Genomic DNA, 15,920 nt, shown 5'->3' with positions numbered 1-15,920 from the left:
CTTATTTAAAAAAAAAAAAAAAACGAAAACACAATATCTAGATATAACAAAAAAAGCTCGGCCATTCTCCACCACCCTTGGGGGCGTCTCCCATTTTGACCTCGGGACTTCCAGGCTATATTCGGCACAGATGTTTCGGTACACTATGCCGGCCACTTGGTAATGGCGTTCAATGTATGCCCTACCTGCTTGCATCTTGCACCCTGCTGTTATGTGCTGGATTGTGCATCAGTTCCTGATGAAGCCTCTTAGGGTCCTGTTGATCTTGTATAGGTGTAGGCATTCCAGGATCCAGGTGTGGGGCATTGAGTCATAGGCCTTCTTGTAATCAATCCAGGCAGTGCACAGGTTGGTCAGCCTAGTCTTGCAGTCTTGGCTGACTACTAGGTTTTGCGCCTCTGGTTTTCTTGACAATTCCTTTCTGTGCCCCGCTTACGTATTGACCCATGTGCCTGTTCATTTTAGCCAACAGGAGCTTCTATGTAGTACTGAGGCAGGTTATTGGCCGGTATTTGGATGGGACCAGACCGTACTGGGGGTCCTTGAGGATCAGGACTGTCCCGCCTTCAGTTAGCCATTCCGGGTGTCTCTCGTCAACTAGCAGCTGGTTCATTTGTGCTACCATACGCTCATGGAGTGCAGTCAGCTTCTTCAGCCAGTAGGCATGAACCACGTCGGCGCCTGGTGCTGTCCAACTCTTCATACTGGAGACCCTTTCTTGGATGTCTGCCACTGTGATGGCTACTGGACCCTGTTCAGGGTGGTTGCTGTGGTCTGCTCTCAGATCCACCATCCACTGAGTATTGGGTTGTGTCCTTCTCCCATATGCTCTTTTAGTATTCTGTGGAGAACAGCTGGTTTATTCTCATGCCTTCAATCTCTCTGGTGTATCTCTTCAAGTGGCTGGCCAAAGCTGTGAGTCTTTCCAAGGCTGTACTTCTTAGGCACCTTCTTTGTCGCACTTTTCTGCAATAGCTGCCATATTCCACTGATATGGAATATGAGAAGCTGCAGCAGCGAGGGAACTGGGTGAACATGAAAAGAGAAGGCAGTTGTGTTGAAGTTGTAGACCTTAGCTCTTTCAGCTCCTTCCCAATACACCTTCAGGCTCTCCAAAATGCAACACCCTTAAATCAGCAGTTGTAACACATATGTAGTGTGTGTAAGTAAGATATCAGTTAACTGGACTAGCTCCATTTTTCATAGATCGAAAAAAGTCCCGATCACTAGTGAAGCTGTTTCTTATCTTTTTCTGCTTAGTTATTCAGTTTGTCCTTATTTATCACCTGGCTGTTTATGCCTGTTTTGATACAACATGTCATAACATTATAAACCTAAAATGTTTTGCTTGATGGAAAACTCCTGACAACTCGAAAACATCAAGATATCTTGATGGATTATCCTGCACTGATTCCAAGGGTCGGGTTTATCTGCACAGCCATCTCAAAGGACACAACTCATAAAGTATTTAGCAATCTAATCATATATCAAAACATCTCCAAAAGCGAACTTGCTGGTTGTTAGCATAAAATTATATAACCTGGGTGAAACACATGCAACACCAGGAACTCCCATTCATCATTATTGGTTAAGAACCGCCTTCCGACAAAGTGAAGCATTAGTCCAACTATAAATTGCGGGGCAGCATATTTAAAATACACAGAAATCATCCCTGAAAGCTAGACTATAACTATAAAAACTATAACTATATAAACTATAAACCTGCAAATAATTTTCTTAGTTGTGTCTTTACAGGTATTTAATCTCTGATTTAGAAGTCCAAAAACTGATACTCATTTCATGGTCCTTTGATTTATGTGTCCCAATAGGTGACACAGCACAATTATAGCTGTAGAGATAGAGAAAGTGATGCGATCGATTGTCATTTGGATAAACTGATAAGAAGGGGTTATAAAAGAGAATAAGAGCAGATGTGTAAAGGACAAACATAGCAAAGAGGACTCTTTTCTTTTCTGCTTGACAGGGTTTCCTCTCTGGCTCCCTTCTTTGCCTTTTAAAACTTTGCTCTCTCTGGAATCCCAGGCTTTTCCACACTCTTTATTGATATGCTGCACTTTTACAGCGAGTGAGAGTTTCGTTCTCTTGAGTCTCAAAGGTAAATAAGGAAGAACTGCACAAATTCCCCAGTGTGGAAAACACTCTGACCACATCATGGCTCGAGCTGCGTTCCTGATTGTGGCTATCCTTGTTGGATTATGCATGACATTTTCAGGTAAGTACTGAACAGTTTGGACTACTTTAATGTGCTCAGTTATGTAGCGAATTTTAAGGGCAAGAAGGCACAGCATGAGCTGATATCAGAATGATCTTTTGACTGAGCGGTCACTGCTGGCTGATGCATGATTTACCTAATTTGACCAGTTTGACAGCATTGTTTCCTTTACAGAGTGCCATGTATCGAAGCTGTGTTTTATACTAGAATTATCTCATGTTTTCTGATGTGCACTTTATACACTGAGTATAAAACGTTAGATATAAATGTTCAGGAACTTTGGGTTGAAAATGCAAATGTAATAAATTACACAGAAGTCTTGTTAAGGTGCAATTTTAAAATCTGAGAAGCATCTATGAGGGCACTCAGAGAGAGTATATCCCAGCAAGGCTAATACTTTATCTTTCTGTTTTAAATTAAGTAGAACTCAAATAAATATAATGAGTTTTTTTTGTCAATCAGTCATCTCTCCACCTGGCTTACATTTGGAGCGCGCAAAGTTGATTATTCACTAACAATCTCAAAGAGTTTTACAAAATTAAAATAAGAAAAATGCAACTTTTTTATTGTTACCTGCTAATATTTTTTAACCTAATTAACTCTTTTTAATTTAAGATTTTCAACTTTTATAAACTGCCTAACTTCTACTGATTAATTTCATGGGGTTGGTTTATTTTCAGTATTTTAGAAATTTAAAAGTGTTAATTTTGACTTACGTCCCTTCTAGATGGCGTTGGAGGTGGCGACCAGACAAAAGTAAAAACAGAAGAGGTACTTCTTGCCAGTTATCACACCTTTTTGTCTGCACATTCATATTTTATACTATCATCTGTATATTGCTCTTGTAATGTACTAATGTACAGACTTTTTTGTGTGATTCAGGCAGAAATGTACATGTCCATACTTTGCTCACCATTACCACCGCACTTGTCTCCATCTTCTTCGGGTAATGGTCCCTCCAGACATAATCAGTGACTGCACTGAGTTAAAATTCAATTTTATTTCTATAGCATCAAATCACAACAACAGTTGCCTGAAGGCGCTTAGTCACTACTTTCATCCTTCTATAATAGGTCTGCTTTTAAATATATTTTCTAGTGTTGCATTATGAGATTGCTGACATTTCATTTCCTTGCTTTTCCAACACCAGTTCATGCTCTGACACCTACTGATATCGCCACTGTTTACACCTTGGGAATACCAGAATCAAACAGGTATATTGCAAAAAAGTAAACCTAACTGAACACAACCACCGCCTTATACAATGTGTATGTCTTCATTTTTAGGGATGAAGCCTCCAGAATTATCAGTAGACTAGCTGGTAAGTCTCATTTACAGCCAGTTGTATTATTTTCAAATATCAAGAGATGAATGTATAAAATTAAAAATGTACAATGCAATCTAATATAAATAATCACATTGGTTATCAACTGTTAACCTTTGAAATTACTTTTACATGTAGTATTTGTAATCACAAAACTGTTTTCCCAAAATACTTCGTTACTTTATGACTGAACTTCAGTTTCATGGTTTCAAAGTTAATAATTCCCTACTAATTATTATTATATTATTTAAATCTCCTATTATGTGATCAGGCCTAGAACTTGACCATTAATCTTGTTTCAGTTAACCACTATAAACCTGCTTTATCATTTCAGCTTTCACTGCCAACTTCAAGTGGATTAAAGCTTTTTTTTAAAATGCCTATCAAATCATTAAGGCCTTTGTGATTATGTATTGGAAAGCTTTTACAGTTAATAGTTCAGTTCAAGGTCAGGGTTAATAAACATATAGTTTCCTTTATCTGTAAGGATAAGATAGGGGCCATAAACATTGGTTAGTGACCCTGATTTCACATGAACATAAAAGAAAGCAAGCTTTCTTTTTATCATCAGTTATCATCTATGTCATAATGTACATTGTCTGTACATTATTATTGTGTGTTAACGCCTACCACAGTCTTCACGGTAATGTCTTTGTGGTTTGAATAGAGTTGCTGTCCATGTTTAACCCCACGGCGATTGCTCAACAATCAGCTCAGAGCTCATCGCAGTCCAGGTAAAACACATTATGCCCATATTACAGATAAATACTGTTTAAGAAGACTGCTGCAGGGTTCTTTACATGAGAGTTTCTGTGTTTGCAGGAGTTTACTGGAAGAAGCCGAGGACCTTTCATTCTCCCTTTCACATCAGGTAGAATTAACCCCTATCATATTAATTTATGCATTTTAAACATCTGAAGGTTTCTGTGACCTTTACAGTGAATGAGCTTGTCCACTATAAATACAATGGCATATACATAAATACAAAAGAAACAGATGACAGGATACTTTCACTAAAACCTCAATCTCAGATTGATATCTCAACAAGGAGACATGGTGTGCTTGGGTACTCCCATAATCACTAACTAATTTAAATCCCCCAGTCATGGTTATTCAGGAATGTCTCTGGCGGTGAAATGCCACAGTTGTTAATTAATTGTAAGTTTCATTTTTATAACCAATATCACATACAGAGGTTCAAAGAGCTTCACAGGCATAAAAACGTATTGATAAATGAGGCCACTTTAATTTAAGACATTTTAACGCATGAGTAAAAATCAGTCATACATATATAAAATCCTATGAAGCACAACGAGAGGAATGAACAAAAGCATTAAACAGAAACAGAAAGTCAACGTGAGATTGATGGAAACTGTTACGTTTTCTATGAGTAGACGTGAACAATGACAGGTTAAGTTCATAAACTGCAAGCATTCGCCCAACTGAGGCGCACTGTGTTATTCGAGAAAATTAAATCTAACAAAAAAAAAGAAAGAAAATAACTTAGACACACATTATACTGCATGTCCTTTCAGGTGGAAGACTGGAAGCTTGTGCTGCTGTTTGTGCCCGCAGATTTCATATGTGCCTGTTCTTCACATGTAAGATCTCTTGTTTAATTTCTGCTAAGGCTTTATATTTGGTGCTGCATGTGACGAAAAGGAAAAAATACAAAATGTTGCCATTTCTTTGTTCTTCAGGTTGAAGAAGATATTGAGGCTGCGGTGCAGGAAGTGGAAGCAGCTCTGCAGCTACTGCAGAAACGGGTATGGTCCTTTTTTTTTTTGGATTCAGTTTTTTCATGAACATATAGAATGGCAATTAAAAATAACACTCTGGGTGTATGCTTACAGCTGCATCATACTTTAGTTCATGTGGTCACCTGGAGTGGATATCATCAGCAAGATAAGTGAGTGTTTCCCATAAAAATCTACCAAAAGCAATGTGTTAAAAACTCATGTAAAACATGTTTCAAGTTTGTTCTGTGCTATGCATGTACAGTTATAGGATTGTTTTTCATTTTGTAGCACGTGTGAGTGTAACGCCAAACGCCTATATAAAGCAACTCTCCTGAAAGCACTGCAGGTTAACTACTTGTAAATAAATGCATTTTCTGTGCATCCTTTTGTCTCTCTGACATATTTTCCTGCCTAACTGACTATTTTATTTGGGATTTGTTTTCAGGATACTCTGAGCCATGTCTTCAAAAATCCAAAGTGGAATAACAACGGTGCAGACTTCACTGTTATGTTGCATTCAGCCCCAGCTATCCTTGAACCCCAATCAGACTCTGTAAGTAACATTGTTCCTATCAGCTACGTTGCATAATCTTTCCTTTATTAACAACTCATCAAATATTGCTGACTAATGTGTACCTTGCATATGTTATATGCTTCCACACAGTCTAGCCTTGACCAGTTGACTATTCAACTCTGGACAAACCTGGTAAATTCTTAAACCACACTTAGATGCGAAAAGGAAAATGTATAAAATGAAAATAGGCAGTGTGAAAGAGCAGCAGACTTCTAGAAATTCATTTTATTCTGACATTAAAACCATCCCTTCAATTTAAAATGAGGCCAGAAATAACAAGTGTCAGATTAAACACAGATTAAAGTGTTATTATGCCTGATAAGAGATTTAATGATTTACTTCATGGGATTATCTACAGAATGATTCCTCTCAAAGTTGTTCACTCTGAATGCACAGATGAGTGGATTGTACTTTGTAGGCTGCTGGATGCAAAATAGCTGCACATATAACCCCAAATTAACCACTCATTGACTTTTTCTTCTCCAGCTTCAGCCACTGACAAGTGTGCCCAAGGTTACACACAGACATGCCATAACTTTTCCTTGCCCTAACCAGGTGAGCCACTGCAGTCTATTGACAAAATGCCTTTGAAGTGTTAATGTGTTAATGCTTTCATCTCATAGAGTAGACTTTTTAAGTTATAAAATTCAATGTTAAACTGTTAAAATTTTCTGTTCTCATCCCAGGAGCATCCTTTCCTGCGTACACAGATTAATTCCCCTCCTGAAACAGTGGGGGAATTTTACAACAAAGCAGCAGTTCAAGTAAGAGTGAGATATGTAAAATTAAAGAAAGAAAGAAAGAAAGAAAGAAAGAAAGAAAGAAAGAAAGAAAGAAAGAAAGAAAGAAAGAAAGAAAGAAAGAAAGAAAGAAAGAGAGAAAGAAAGAAAGAAAGTAAAGAAGATAATTTAAATCTGTAGATAAACTGACCTGAGTATATATACATTTTTTAGAATATGGGTACAGAGATACCTTGCACAGACCGTAGCCCGTCTAACACCGTACCCACATCGGGTGAGAAATAATTTTTAAATTCCACTAATACACTGAGGGAAATGTTTCTCAGTCCAGTCATGCTCAGTCACATTGTTCTTTCCACTGTACAGTTAATGAGCTCAAACCTGGAGACATCAAGGTGGTGGCAGCGCTTGGTGACTCCCTGACAGTGAGTGTTTCCCTTCTCCTACAGCCCAATTTCATCTAATGGGAGTCCAAACAGTAAAATCAATACTACTACTGCTACTACTACTGGTAATGATAATAATGATAATACTAATAATTTTCAAAAACATTGAAATTTAATAAACAAATAATTCAAAGGTAGGAAAGGATGATCAGTCTGATTCTTAAGAAAAATAATTAACTCTATCTCTCATTTGCACTTAATTTACAGACCCACTAGATCTACAAAGGCATAAAACCTTCATAATAAGAATATTTTAGAAGTAAACAATCATAAAAGTATTTTATAATTTTATGTTTTTAACTTTTTTACTGTCATACTTTTACAATTTTTTGAAATCACGTTGGATTTTCTTGAAAAATTGCAGTTATTAATGACTTCTCTGCAATCTTTATACATTTAGTGGGTAGAATAGGATGCAAAGCAGGCCAGTTGTGGCCCAGGAGCCATATGTTTAACACCAATGGCATAGTACCTTGCAGGACCAATCAATTCATTCCTTTGGGTTTTATTAGCTCGGCTTTTTATTGTCTTGCATCTGATGTTTCCTGCAGGCGGCCAATGGCGTAGGTGGAAAATCAGATAACTTGTTGTCACTGCTTAATCAGTACAGAGGATTGTCATGGAGGTAAGACAAGTTAAAATACAAATTTGTTTACATTTTGGAAGAGTTACTTTATAAAACTAACTAAATTTCTGCAACTTTCAGCGTTGGTGGTGACAAAAACATAACCACTGTGACAACTCTGGCCAGTATGTCTCTATCTTGCACTCATGTTTTTGAAGTTGAAAAAATGGTAGTTGTATTTCACTTATTAAACTAAATTGTGGTTCTCATCACTATCACTAAAGGATATAGGCTTGAACAGGCCTATCTTTTACGCAATCTAATGACCTGAATCAACAAAATGAGTTTGGTTGCTCAAATGAAAGGGCACTTTTGTATACTTAAGAAATCTAAATGCTGTCACAATGACTAAATTACAATATAAGAGTATAACAATTAAATCCTTGTTTGACTTTTGTTTTTACTTTAACTTCTAATAATTTTTTCAGACATCCTGAGGGAGTTTAACCCCTACCTGACTGGATTCTCTACAGGAATCAGTGGACAGAACAATGCTAAAGCTTTTCTCAATCAAGCTGTTCCAGGAGCAAAGAGCGAGTAAGTCACATTTGTACTTACTTTCAACCTTAGCAGGATTTGCAGCATGCTATATGAAAAACATAATCAGCAAGTTTTAAAGATAACATTTGTTGCTATTTCTAGTGACATGGCAGGACAGGCGCGCATCCTAGTGGACAAAATGAAAAGAGATTCGGTAAGTCAGCAATAATTGCAGGAGAAATATGCATACTGGGCACTTTATTAGGTACACCTTCCTAGTACAGGTTGGACCTCCTTTTCCCAACAGAGCCGCCTTATTTCTGTGTGGCATAAATTCAACAAGATGCTGGAAACACTCCTCAGAGATTTTGCTCCATATTGACAGCATCATGAGTTTTCTGGTTTACATCCATGATCCATGATCTCTTGCTCGACCACATCACAAAGATGGTTTATTGGATTGGAGCACAAACAGACCCAAGAAAATGCCAAGACTGTCGATACCAGGCAGAATGGATCCATGTTTTCATAAAGCATTAACATTCGTTTCCTGTTCTTAGCTGACAAGAGTGGCACTTTGTGAGATCTTTTGATGCTGCTGTAGCCCTTTTTGCTTCAATGTTTGATTTGTTGTATATTCAGAGATGCTCTTCTGCAGACCTTGGTTGTAACAAGTGGCTATAGTTCCTTTTTCCTTTCTATCATCTCAAAGCAGTCCGGCCATTATCCTCTGATCTCTGGAATCAACATGGCATATTTTCTCTTCATTGGACCATTCTCTGTTAACTCTAGTAGTGGATGTGTGTAAAAATCTCTGTAGATCAGCAGCTTCTGAAATACTCATACCAGCCTAACTGGCACCAACAACTATACCACATTCAAAGCCACTTAAATCACCTTCCTTTCTCCTTCTGATACTCAGTTAGATCACCTTGTCCACATGTTGATTTGTTGCCATGTGATTGGCAGATTACATATTTGTATTAACAAGCAGTTGAACAGGTATACCTAATAGAGTGGCCAGTGGGTGTACATTCAGACACAGTGTCATGTGTATTTTGTCACAGCTTTAAGTTAATAATGAACAAATTAAACACAGAACTTTACCTCTTATGTCCTCCAGCGTATTGATTTCAACAGTGACTGGAAAGTTATCACCATGTTCATTGGTGGAAATGACATATGCGACTACTGCAAGGACACTGTAAGCGCTCCACATGTTGTTTTTGTTGTTTTATATATTGTACTTACTTACTTTGCCATCATAATCAGGCGGTTTCATACCATTGAACTGCCATAAACTGCTGAATTAGAAGAAAAAAAGCTGTTAGAAATATAGTTTAAATTTCAAATGTCAATTTTTGGTCGAAATCAAATTTAGAGATATTTTTCATGTTGGTCATCCAAAATATTTTATTATTTTAATGACAACTTAAAATTATCCTCATTATCATGACAATCTTTCAGAGACAAAAGCCTCAAAAGTTGCTTGCTTTACTTGATTAATAGTCCAAAATAATCATTAAAGACAAGTAATCATAGCCAACTCCTGCATTAGTGAAGCTAGAAGAAAATATTCGGCATTCAAATTATAATCAAAATAGTTTAATTGTACGTTTCAGTGGAATAACTAATTCAATAATTTACTAAATATTTGTTTTTCACTATTATGCTTGGGATCTTTTGTAATAGAGATGTTGTTTCCCCCTCTACAGAACTATTACTCACCCAGGAATGTGGTCCGTCGGATCAGTGAAGGTCTAGACATACTCCACCGTGAAGTATGTTCTCATCTTCTTGCACCTTGCTCCCACAGCCATTCAGTATCCCTGTATGTTTTCAATGTCGAAATCTTTCCAGGTGCCTCGTGCCATTGTCAATCTGGTAGAGCTGTTTAGCATCAAACAGCTACGTGATCTGCACAGTGATTCGACTTTGGGGTGTCCAACTTGGCTTGCAAAGTAAGCAATATTTTCTTGTGTGGACAAACAGTTTGACCAAAAATCGTAAACCACTAATTGACACTCTGTGCATTTATGTTCCAGTATGTTTTGCTCCTGTGCCCTGAGTCCTAAAGACGGATCAGCTGAACTCGAGATGCTTGAGACCTACAACACAGGCTACCAGGTGTGAAAGAGAGAAAAGTTAAAAAGAAGGATTTTTCATAATTTTCACATGTCAAGGTTCAGGGTTCCTTTATTTGTCATTGTACAATTTGAAAAAATTGAAGAAAAAAACTAAATTTACTCCTCCACTGCTTACAATAATGGCTCTGGAGTAAAGTGATAAAATAAGAGATACAGAAAGAAAATAAATAAACTAAATAATTACAATTCTCTCATGAACCTGTGCTTTCTTATGTGCATTACACATTTCTCAAGCTTACTTAACCTGACAGCAGCATTTTCAAAGGCATAAATAGACTGACTCTACAGTCAGTCTATTAAGGAATGAAAGTAGATTTCAATTATAATAATAGATTCTTTGTTTCTTTGGTTTAATAGCTGCATTGTATAGAAACTGGATAATTATGACTAAAAATTAAAGACACCTGTGTATTTTAAACAATTTCATGAGGTCATAATGAATTTATCCTGCACGCAGCATGAGGTTTAAAAGCTTGCTACAACAAATAAGTGGACTTTTTAAAGGCTAAAGAGGGCGATATTATGATGTCATTGTCCACTGAATATAACTGTCACTGCAAAATCAAAAACTTTATTTGCTTTTTATTCTTGTGAGGTCATCTTATGACTGTCTGTCCTCTCAGGTTGGCATGCAACAGCTTGTTGACTCTGGGCGGTATGACACGCACGGTAACTTCACTGTGATACTGCAGCCCTTCCTTAGAGGGCTTTCTCTTCCCAAGTTACAGGTAATGTCTTACAAATTTGAAGCACCACACTTTTACAATATTTTTGTTTTCATTTAGGAATTTGTTTAACTTGAAAGTCTTCCTTTCTTTGGCTTCTTTATAAAAGGACGGCCGGCCCGATCGCTCTTACTTTGCCCCTGACTGTTTTCATCTCAGCCAGAAAGCTCACACACTCATGGCCCGTGGTCTGTGGAACAATATGGTGGGAGTTTCTACGGCCATTATGACATCAATATTTTGCTCCATGTGGGGTTTTTTGTTTTGTTTTGTTATTTAACTTCTCTGATACTAAATAACCGACTTTCATGCTCTTTTAGCTTGAGCCACTGGGCAACAAGACTTCTACACAAAACTTCACAGCTGGCGTTGATTTGATTTGTCCCTCTGAGGTAAAAATGAATCTCAATCTCACCATTCTGCATTATTATGTTATTACTTTTACGCTTTCATTAGCCTTTTTTTTTTTAATTTCCATTTTTCTTTCCAAATACAGACAGTCCCATTCATTAGGACGGCTGTTAATAGCGGCTACACCTTTCCAGGCCCACCACCCACTCCTGCTCCAGTCCAGGTAGGTTATAATTTAGGTGTTTCATACCCCCCAAAAACTTGTGGCAAACATTTATTATTTACATTATGCACAATGGAAAATGATTGAGTCTTATTTATGAAATATATCTTTATCATATTACAGAACTGGGGGAGTGACTTCTCCTGTTCAAACACGGCACCGTCCAACTCTGTGCCCACTTCAGGTGCTCATCCTGTGTTATAATTCAGTTCTGAAATACAGTGATTACATGTCAAATATACTCATGTTGACTTTTTTAATAGCTCACAAGGTGCGACCAGCAGACATCAAGGTAGTGGCTGCTCTGGGAGACTCTTTAACGGTAAGCTCAAGAGCGTGACTGGTATTTTGTCATAACTGAATAAATCCTCTAAATAACTCCCAAAATTTTCCGCTCACTGTTTTTCATCCAAATCCTTCATTTGCCTCTCACAGCCTTAGTCAACTATTTGGCAGCTATGCAGTTATCTGCCTGTGGTTTAAGCGTCTTGTTTTTGTTTCTCTGTTTGTTCTCAGTTCTTGCAAATCTAATTTATTTCAAAGTTTCTAAACAAATCAAATGTACTTGCTTCTACAATAAAAACTGAATACCAGAAAAACCCATTAATACTGTAATATTTCATAAATCACGTCGCTAATAGACAAATGTAACAGAATTACTGTCTAAAGGACGGATTTTCTTTGTTTTCAAGTTCTTAAGAGCTGAAAAATACTCACTGACACATTTTTTGGTCTCTGGGACCCATAGCGAGTAGATTAATCTGTAATAATTTATAATGGTAATAACAGTGTTACACATCACACCTTTTCTCTGTACCTATAAATCAGTTAATGTATAAACAGAGAGAGTAATATCAACTTAAAGAGAGAGAGGTTGAAACGGGGGGAAGACTGTTAATGATTCAACTGTAAAATCACCTTTTCCCAAATGTAGGCCGCCTTTGGTGCTAAATCACAAAGTCTGGTGGATCTAAGTACTGAGTACAGAGGAGTGTCGTGGAGGTGAGAGACCAAAACAAGACTTTGCACATTATAAAGTATAAACGTTGCATTCTAAACACACATTCTTTGTTTGCCTATTTTTTTTTATTAGCATTGGAGGTGATGATACTCTTGAGACTGTCACAACATTACCCAGTAAGTCAGAAACCTCCTGTGTTGAACTGTAGTGCACATAAGCACCACTAGATGGCAGAAATAGTCTGACAAAAACTGTATTTTGTCTTTAACTGAGTAAACTCTGTACCCTAACTTTTTTTTAATGTATACTTTAGATATCCTTAAGAAGTTTAATCCTGATGTCCAAGGAATGTCAAAGGGGACAGGAAAAAAGGAGGCTGGTTTCAATGTGGCCGTATCGGGTGCTAAAATATCGTGAGTTCTGACGTTGACGTGTTATCAGATATATAAACGGCTCTATTACTATGCTATCTTGGAAGCTTTGCGTGGGCTAATTATGTGCAATTCCATGCAGACAAATCCCGGCACAGGTCAGACGCCTTATTGATGCCATGAAAGAGGACCCAGTGAGTTTAACATGCATTACCAAGTGATTTTTAATGTAGCCTTGTCTCAAGCCTTCCCACGTTTTCTGCGGGAAAAACACATGTATTTAAATCTGTCTCTCTGAATCTGTCACCACCAATCAAAATAGGCCGTGGATTTTGAGAACGACTGGAAGCTTGTGACCCTCTTCATCGGAGGGAATGACCTGTGTCAGTACTGCAACGATCGGGTGAGTTGCTTTAAGAAGTCGTCACAGGAAATGTGGTTTGAAGGGCATTTTTAAGGGAAAAAATGATTTCCCTCTGCAAGTGTAGTGCTTAAACATCCAGTGGTGTTAAACGCTCTCTCGAGATATCATCACTCCCCAAATGGAACTAAGCACTGGAGCAGAATAATTAAGCCTTGTGAGCACCCCCCGCTTATTGTTTTATTGTGTCAGACAGTGATGAGAGCAGACATGGTTTGTTTTCAATAAGCGCATTCTGTCGCTTTAGCCCTGCAACACAGATCACCCCCTCCCTCCTCTACCCCGGCTTATGTCTGCGTTGAACAAGCGCACAGAACACAGTGACAGGCCTTGTTCTCTAAGAGGCATAAACAACACAGAAGTCAACCGAGACTCTCTTCTTCCTGTCTCTGTCTTGCTCGCTCCCGCTTTTTCCTTTCTCATTTTAAACCCACCCCACACCCCCTCTCCCATTACACCCCTCAAGCTCCACTGTCAGGGTAGTCTCTCTTTTAATGTTTGTGCTTTGAAGCAGAATATCAAAGTGCAGCATCAATTTAAGATGAGCTCTGAGACTATAGTGACAGCTTAGGGTTAGTTGTTGCTAGTGCGCTCTTACATGTTGCATGGCTCTCTCTTGGTGGATTCAAACTTGGCCATATTCCCCTCATATCTGCCTTAATTATGCTGCTGGCTACAACAAAAAGAAGAAAAAAACACTAATGGGGTGTGGTGGTGGTGGTGGTGGGGGGGGGGCAAAAAGTCGTGGCTGAACTGAACTAAGTTCATGTGTTAATAAATAGCCTTATTGATTGCATCTGTCCAAACTACAGGCCATGCACTCACCTAAGAACTACAGCTATCATATGATGACAAGCTTGGACATGCTGTACAATGAGGTGAGACTATTTTTATTGATGTAAAAACAATAATATTATATAGTAAGATCATAAGTGAAAATACTTTTAAGAGATTCTGAACCAAAAAAAATATTTGGGTTCATCCAGTTTTATAGCTCCACTCTTCTATGATTTTTTTTTTTTTTAAATTGTAGGTTCCCAGGACGATTGTGAACGTGTTGGGGATCCTGGAAATTGAAGGTCTTCGCAAGATCAATAAGGACACCCTAGGGTGCAGTGTGGTGCAACAGTATGTTCATCAATCTAAGCAGCTTTTTCATGAATAAGACCATTGAATACAAGGCAGTCTAAATCACTTCTCGTCTATATCTAGGGAATCTGTCATAAGACATCAGGTCTAGGTGATAGATTGAGCAAGCGACTATATGCTGTAAGGCTAAATACAACAGCCGAGGTTCTCCGACCTGAGGCCCTTTCCTGTAGATCCCCTCCTCTTCGTTGCACTGTCTATTGAGTAAAACTAGAATATCAGATATAATTTGTATTGTATGACACAACTGCCTCATACCAGAATGAATAACAAATCAGTGATTTTTCCCTGTGTATCCCCAGGTTTGTCTGCCGATGCTTCTTGGACCCGGGAGAGAATTCACCAGAGCTGGCAGAAGCAAAACGAATCAATCGGGAATACCAGGTTAGCAGACTGGAGCCATGATAGTAAAATGTTTGATTCTGAACAAGTGTTGATGAATCAGGATTGTTACATTATCTTAATAACATCAGCCATCTGTTACTGCCAGACTGAAACCGAAAAATTGTTGCATGGAGGTCGCTATGACGACAAAGAGGATTTTGCTGTGGTTCTCCAGCCTTTTTTTAAAAGCACCATCTTACCTTTCAATGCTGTAAGTCTTCTGTGTGCCCATCACCCTCCACTACGCTCTACATGTATTTATATGTAAACATTTAGTTTGTGGACAGTAACACGTCTGTCAGTCCTCAGGATGCATTTTACCCACAAACAGGGATGATTGTGTGTTTTCCCTCGTGCAGGAAGGCCAACCTGATGTCACATACTTCTCCCAGGACTGTTTCCACTTCAGTGAACGGGGACATGCTGACATGGCTGTAGCTGTGTGGAATAACATGGTGAGTCTTTTAATGTGGGTAGTAAAGGGATAACTATTTGCCTTTATAATTACAACATCTCCCTGCAATTTATGCTGAACAGACATGCATTTGTGGTTTTATCTAGATGGAACCAGTGGGGGAAAAACAGTCGTATAACGCCTTTTCAAATGGCAGAGATAGAATCAAGTGTCCCACTGAGGTAAGGAATCAGCTGCAGAAGCACTTCTTATTGCAGCTTTCTTACAGGTTTGTGGAATTGAACTTTGACATCCTATTTATATGTTCCAGGAACATCCTTACATCTTCACAAAGATTAACAGTGTGGCTCCTGCAGTCACAGCCACACCACCCATAACTGACATCACACCACAAGCCTCGGGCAATCCAAAGTGCCCTAACACTGTGCAAGCATGGCTCGCTGCTGTGCTGGCTGTTGTTGGCCTTCTGATTGGTTCAGCTGTCACCTGGCTCTTCTTCTCCTACAAAGCCAGGAAGAACAAGAAGAAGATGATGACTTCGGGGCAGATGAAGGGCACAGAATTTTAACTTTGTTATGTTTTTTCTATTTAGGGTGGGGCGGGGGGGGGGGG

At 38.4% G+C, this 15,920-nt stretch overlaps 1 protein-coding gene across 1 annotated transcript; it reads left to right on the top strand.

Annotated features, from left to right (window-relative positions):
• The first annotated feature begins 41 nt into the window (after positions 1-41).
• Positions 42-15,906, top strand: LOC146496198 (phospholipase B1, membrane-associated-like). The gene is made up of 43 exons (XM_085143424.1): positions 42-2,233; positions 2,961-3,004; positions 3,116-3,179; positions 3,384-3,447; positions 3,520-3,554; positions 4,225-4,291; positions 4,380-4,428; positions 5,093-5,158; positions 5,258-5,323; positions 5,411-5,466; positions 5,585-5,642; positions 5,742-5,849; positions 5,961-6,002; positions 6,357-6,425; positions 6,557-6,634; positions 6,824-6,884; positions 6,977-7,035; positions 7,608-7,681; positions 7,763-7,806; positions 8,110-8,218; positions 8,324-8,375; positions 9,285-9,365; positions 9,877-9,942; positions 10,022-10,122; positions 10,207-10,288; positions 10,932-11,036; positions 11,143-11,238; positions 11,354-11,425; positions 11,530-11,607; positions 11,731-11,791; positions 11,871-11,929; positions 12,542-12,609; positions 12,701-12,744; positions 12,882-12,981; positions 13,082-13,133; positions 13,262-13,342; positions 14,173-14,238; positions 14,394-14,488; positions 14,812-14,893; positions 15,000-15,104; positions 15,253-15,348; positions 15,455-15,529; positions 15,619-15,906. The coding sequence occupies exons 1-43, from the start codon at positions 2,173-2,175 to the stop codon at positions 15,874-15,876; spliced, it is 3,249 nt and encodes a 1,082-aa protein (XP_084999550.1). The 5' UTR covers positions 42-2,172; the 3' UTR covers positions 15,877-15,906.
• The last annotated feature ends 14 nt before the right edge of the window (positions 15,907-15,920 follow it).

This window comes from Neolamprologus multifasciatus, chromosome 19 (genome assembly GCF_963576455.1).
Source record: "Neolamprologus multifasciatus chromosome 19, fNeoMul1.2, whole genome shotgun sequence".
Classification (NCBI taxonomy): domain Eukaryota; kingdom Metazoa; phylum Chordata; class Actinopteri; order Cichliformes; family Cichlidae; genus Neolamprologus; species Neolamprologus multifasciatus.
This window is presented reverse-complemented; position numbering and strand designations above follow the sequence as displayed.

Excerpts from the sequence above, each read along its gene's own strand:
- LOC146496198 (XM_085143424.1), top strand. The coding sequence starts at position 2,173 with ATGGCTCGAGCTGCGTTCCTGATTGTGGCTATCCTTGTTGGATTATGC. Across the intron at positions 6,635-6,823 it reads ACAACAAAGCAGCAGTTCAA|AATATGGGTACAGAGATACC; the intron begins GTAAGAGTGAGA and ends TACATTTTTTAG. Across the intron at positions 9,366-9,876 it reads GCGACTACTGCAAGGACACT|AACTATTACTCACCCAGGAA; the intron begins GTAAGCGCTCCA and ends CCCCCTCTACAG.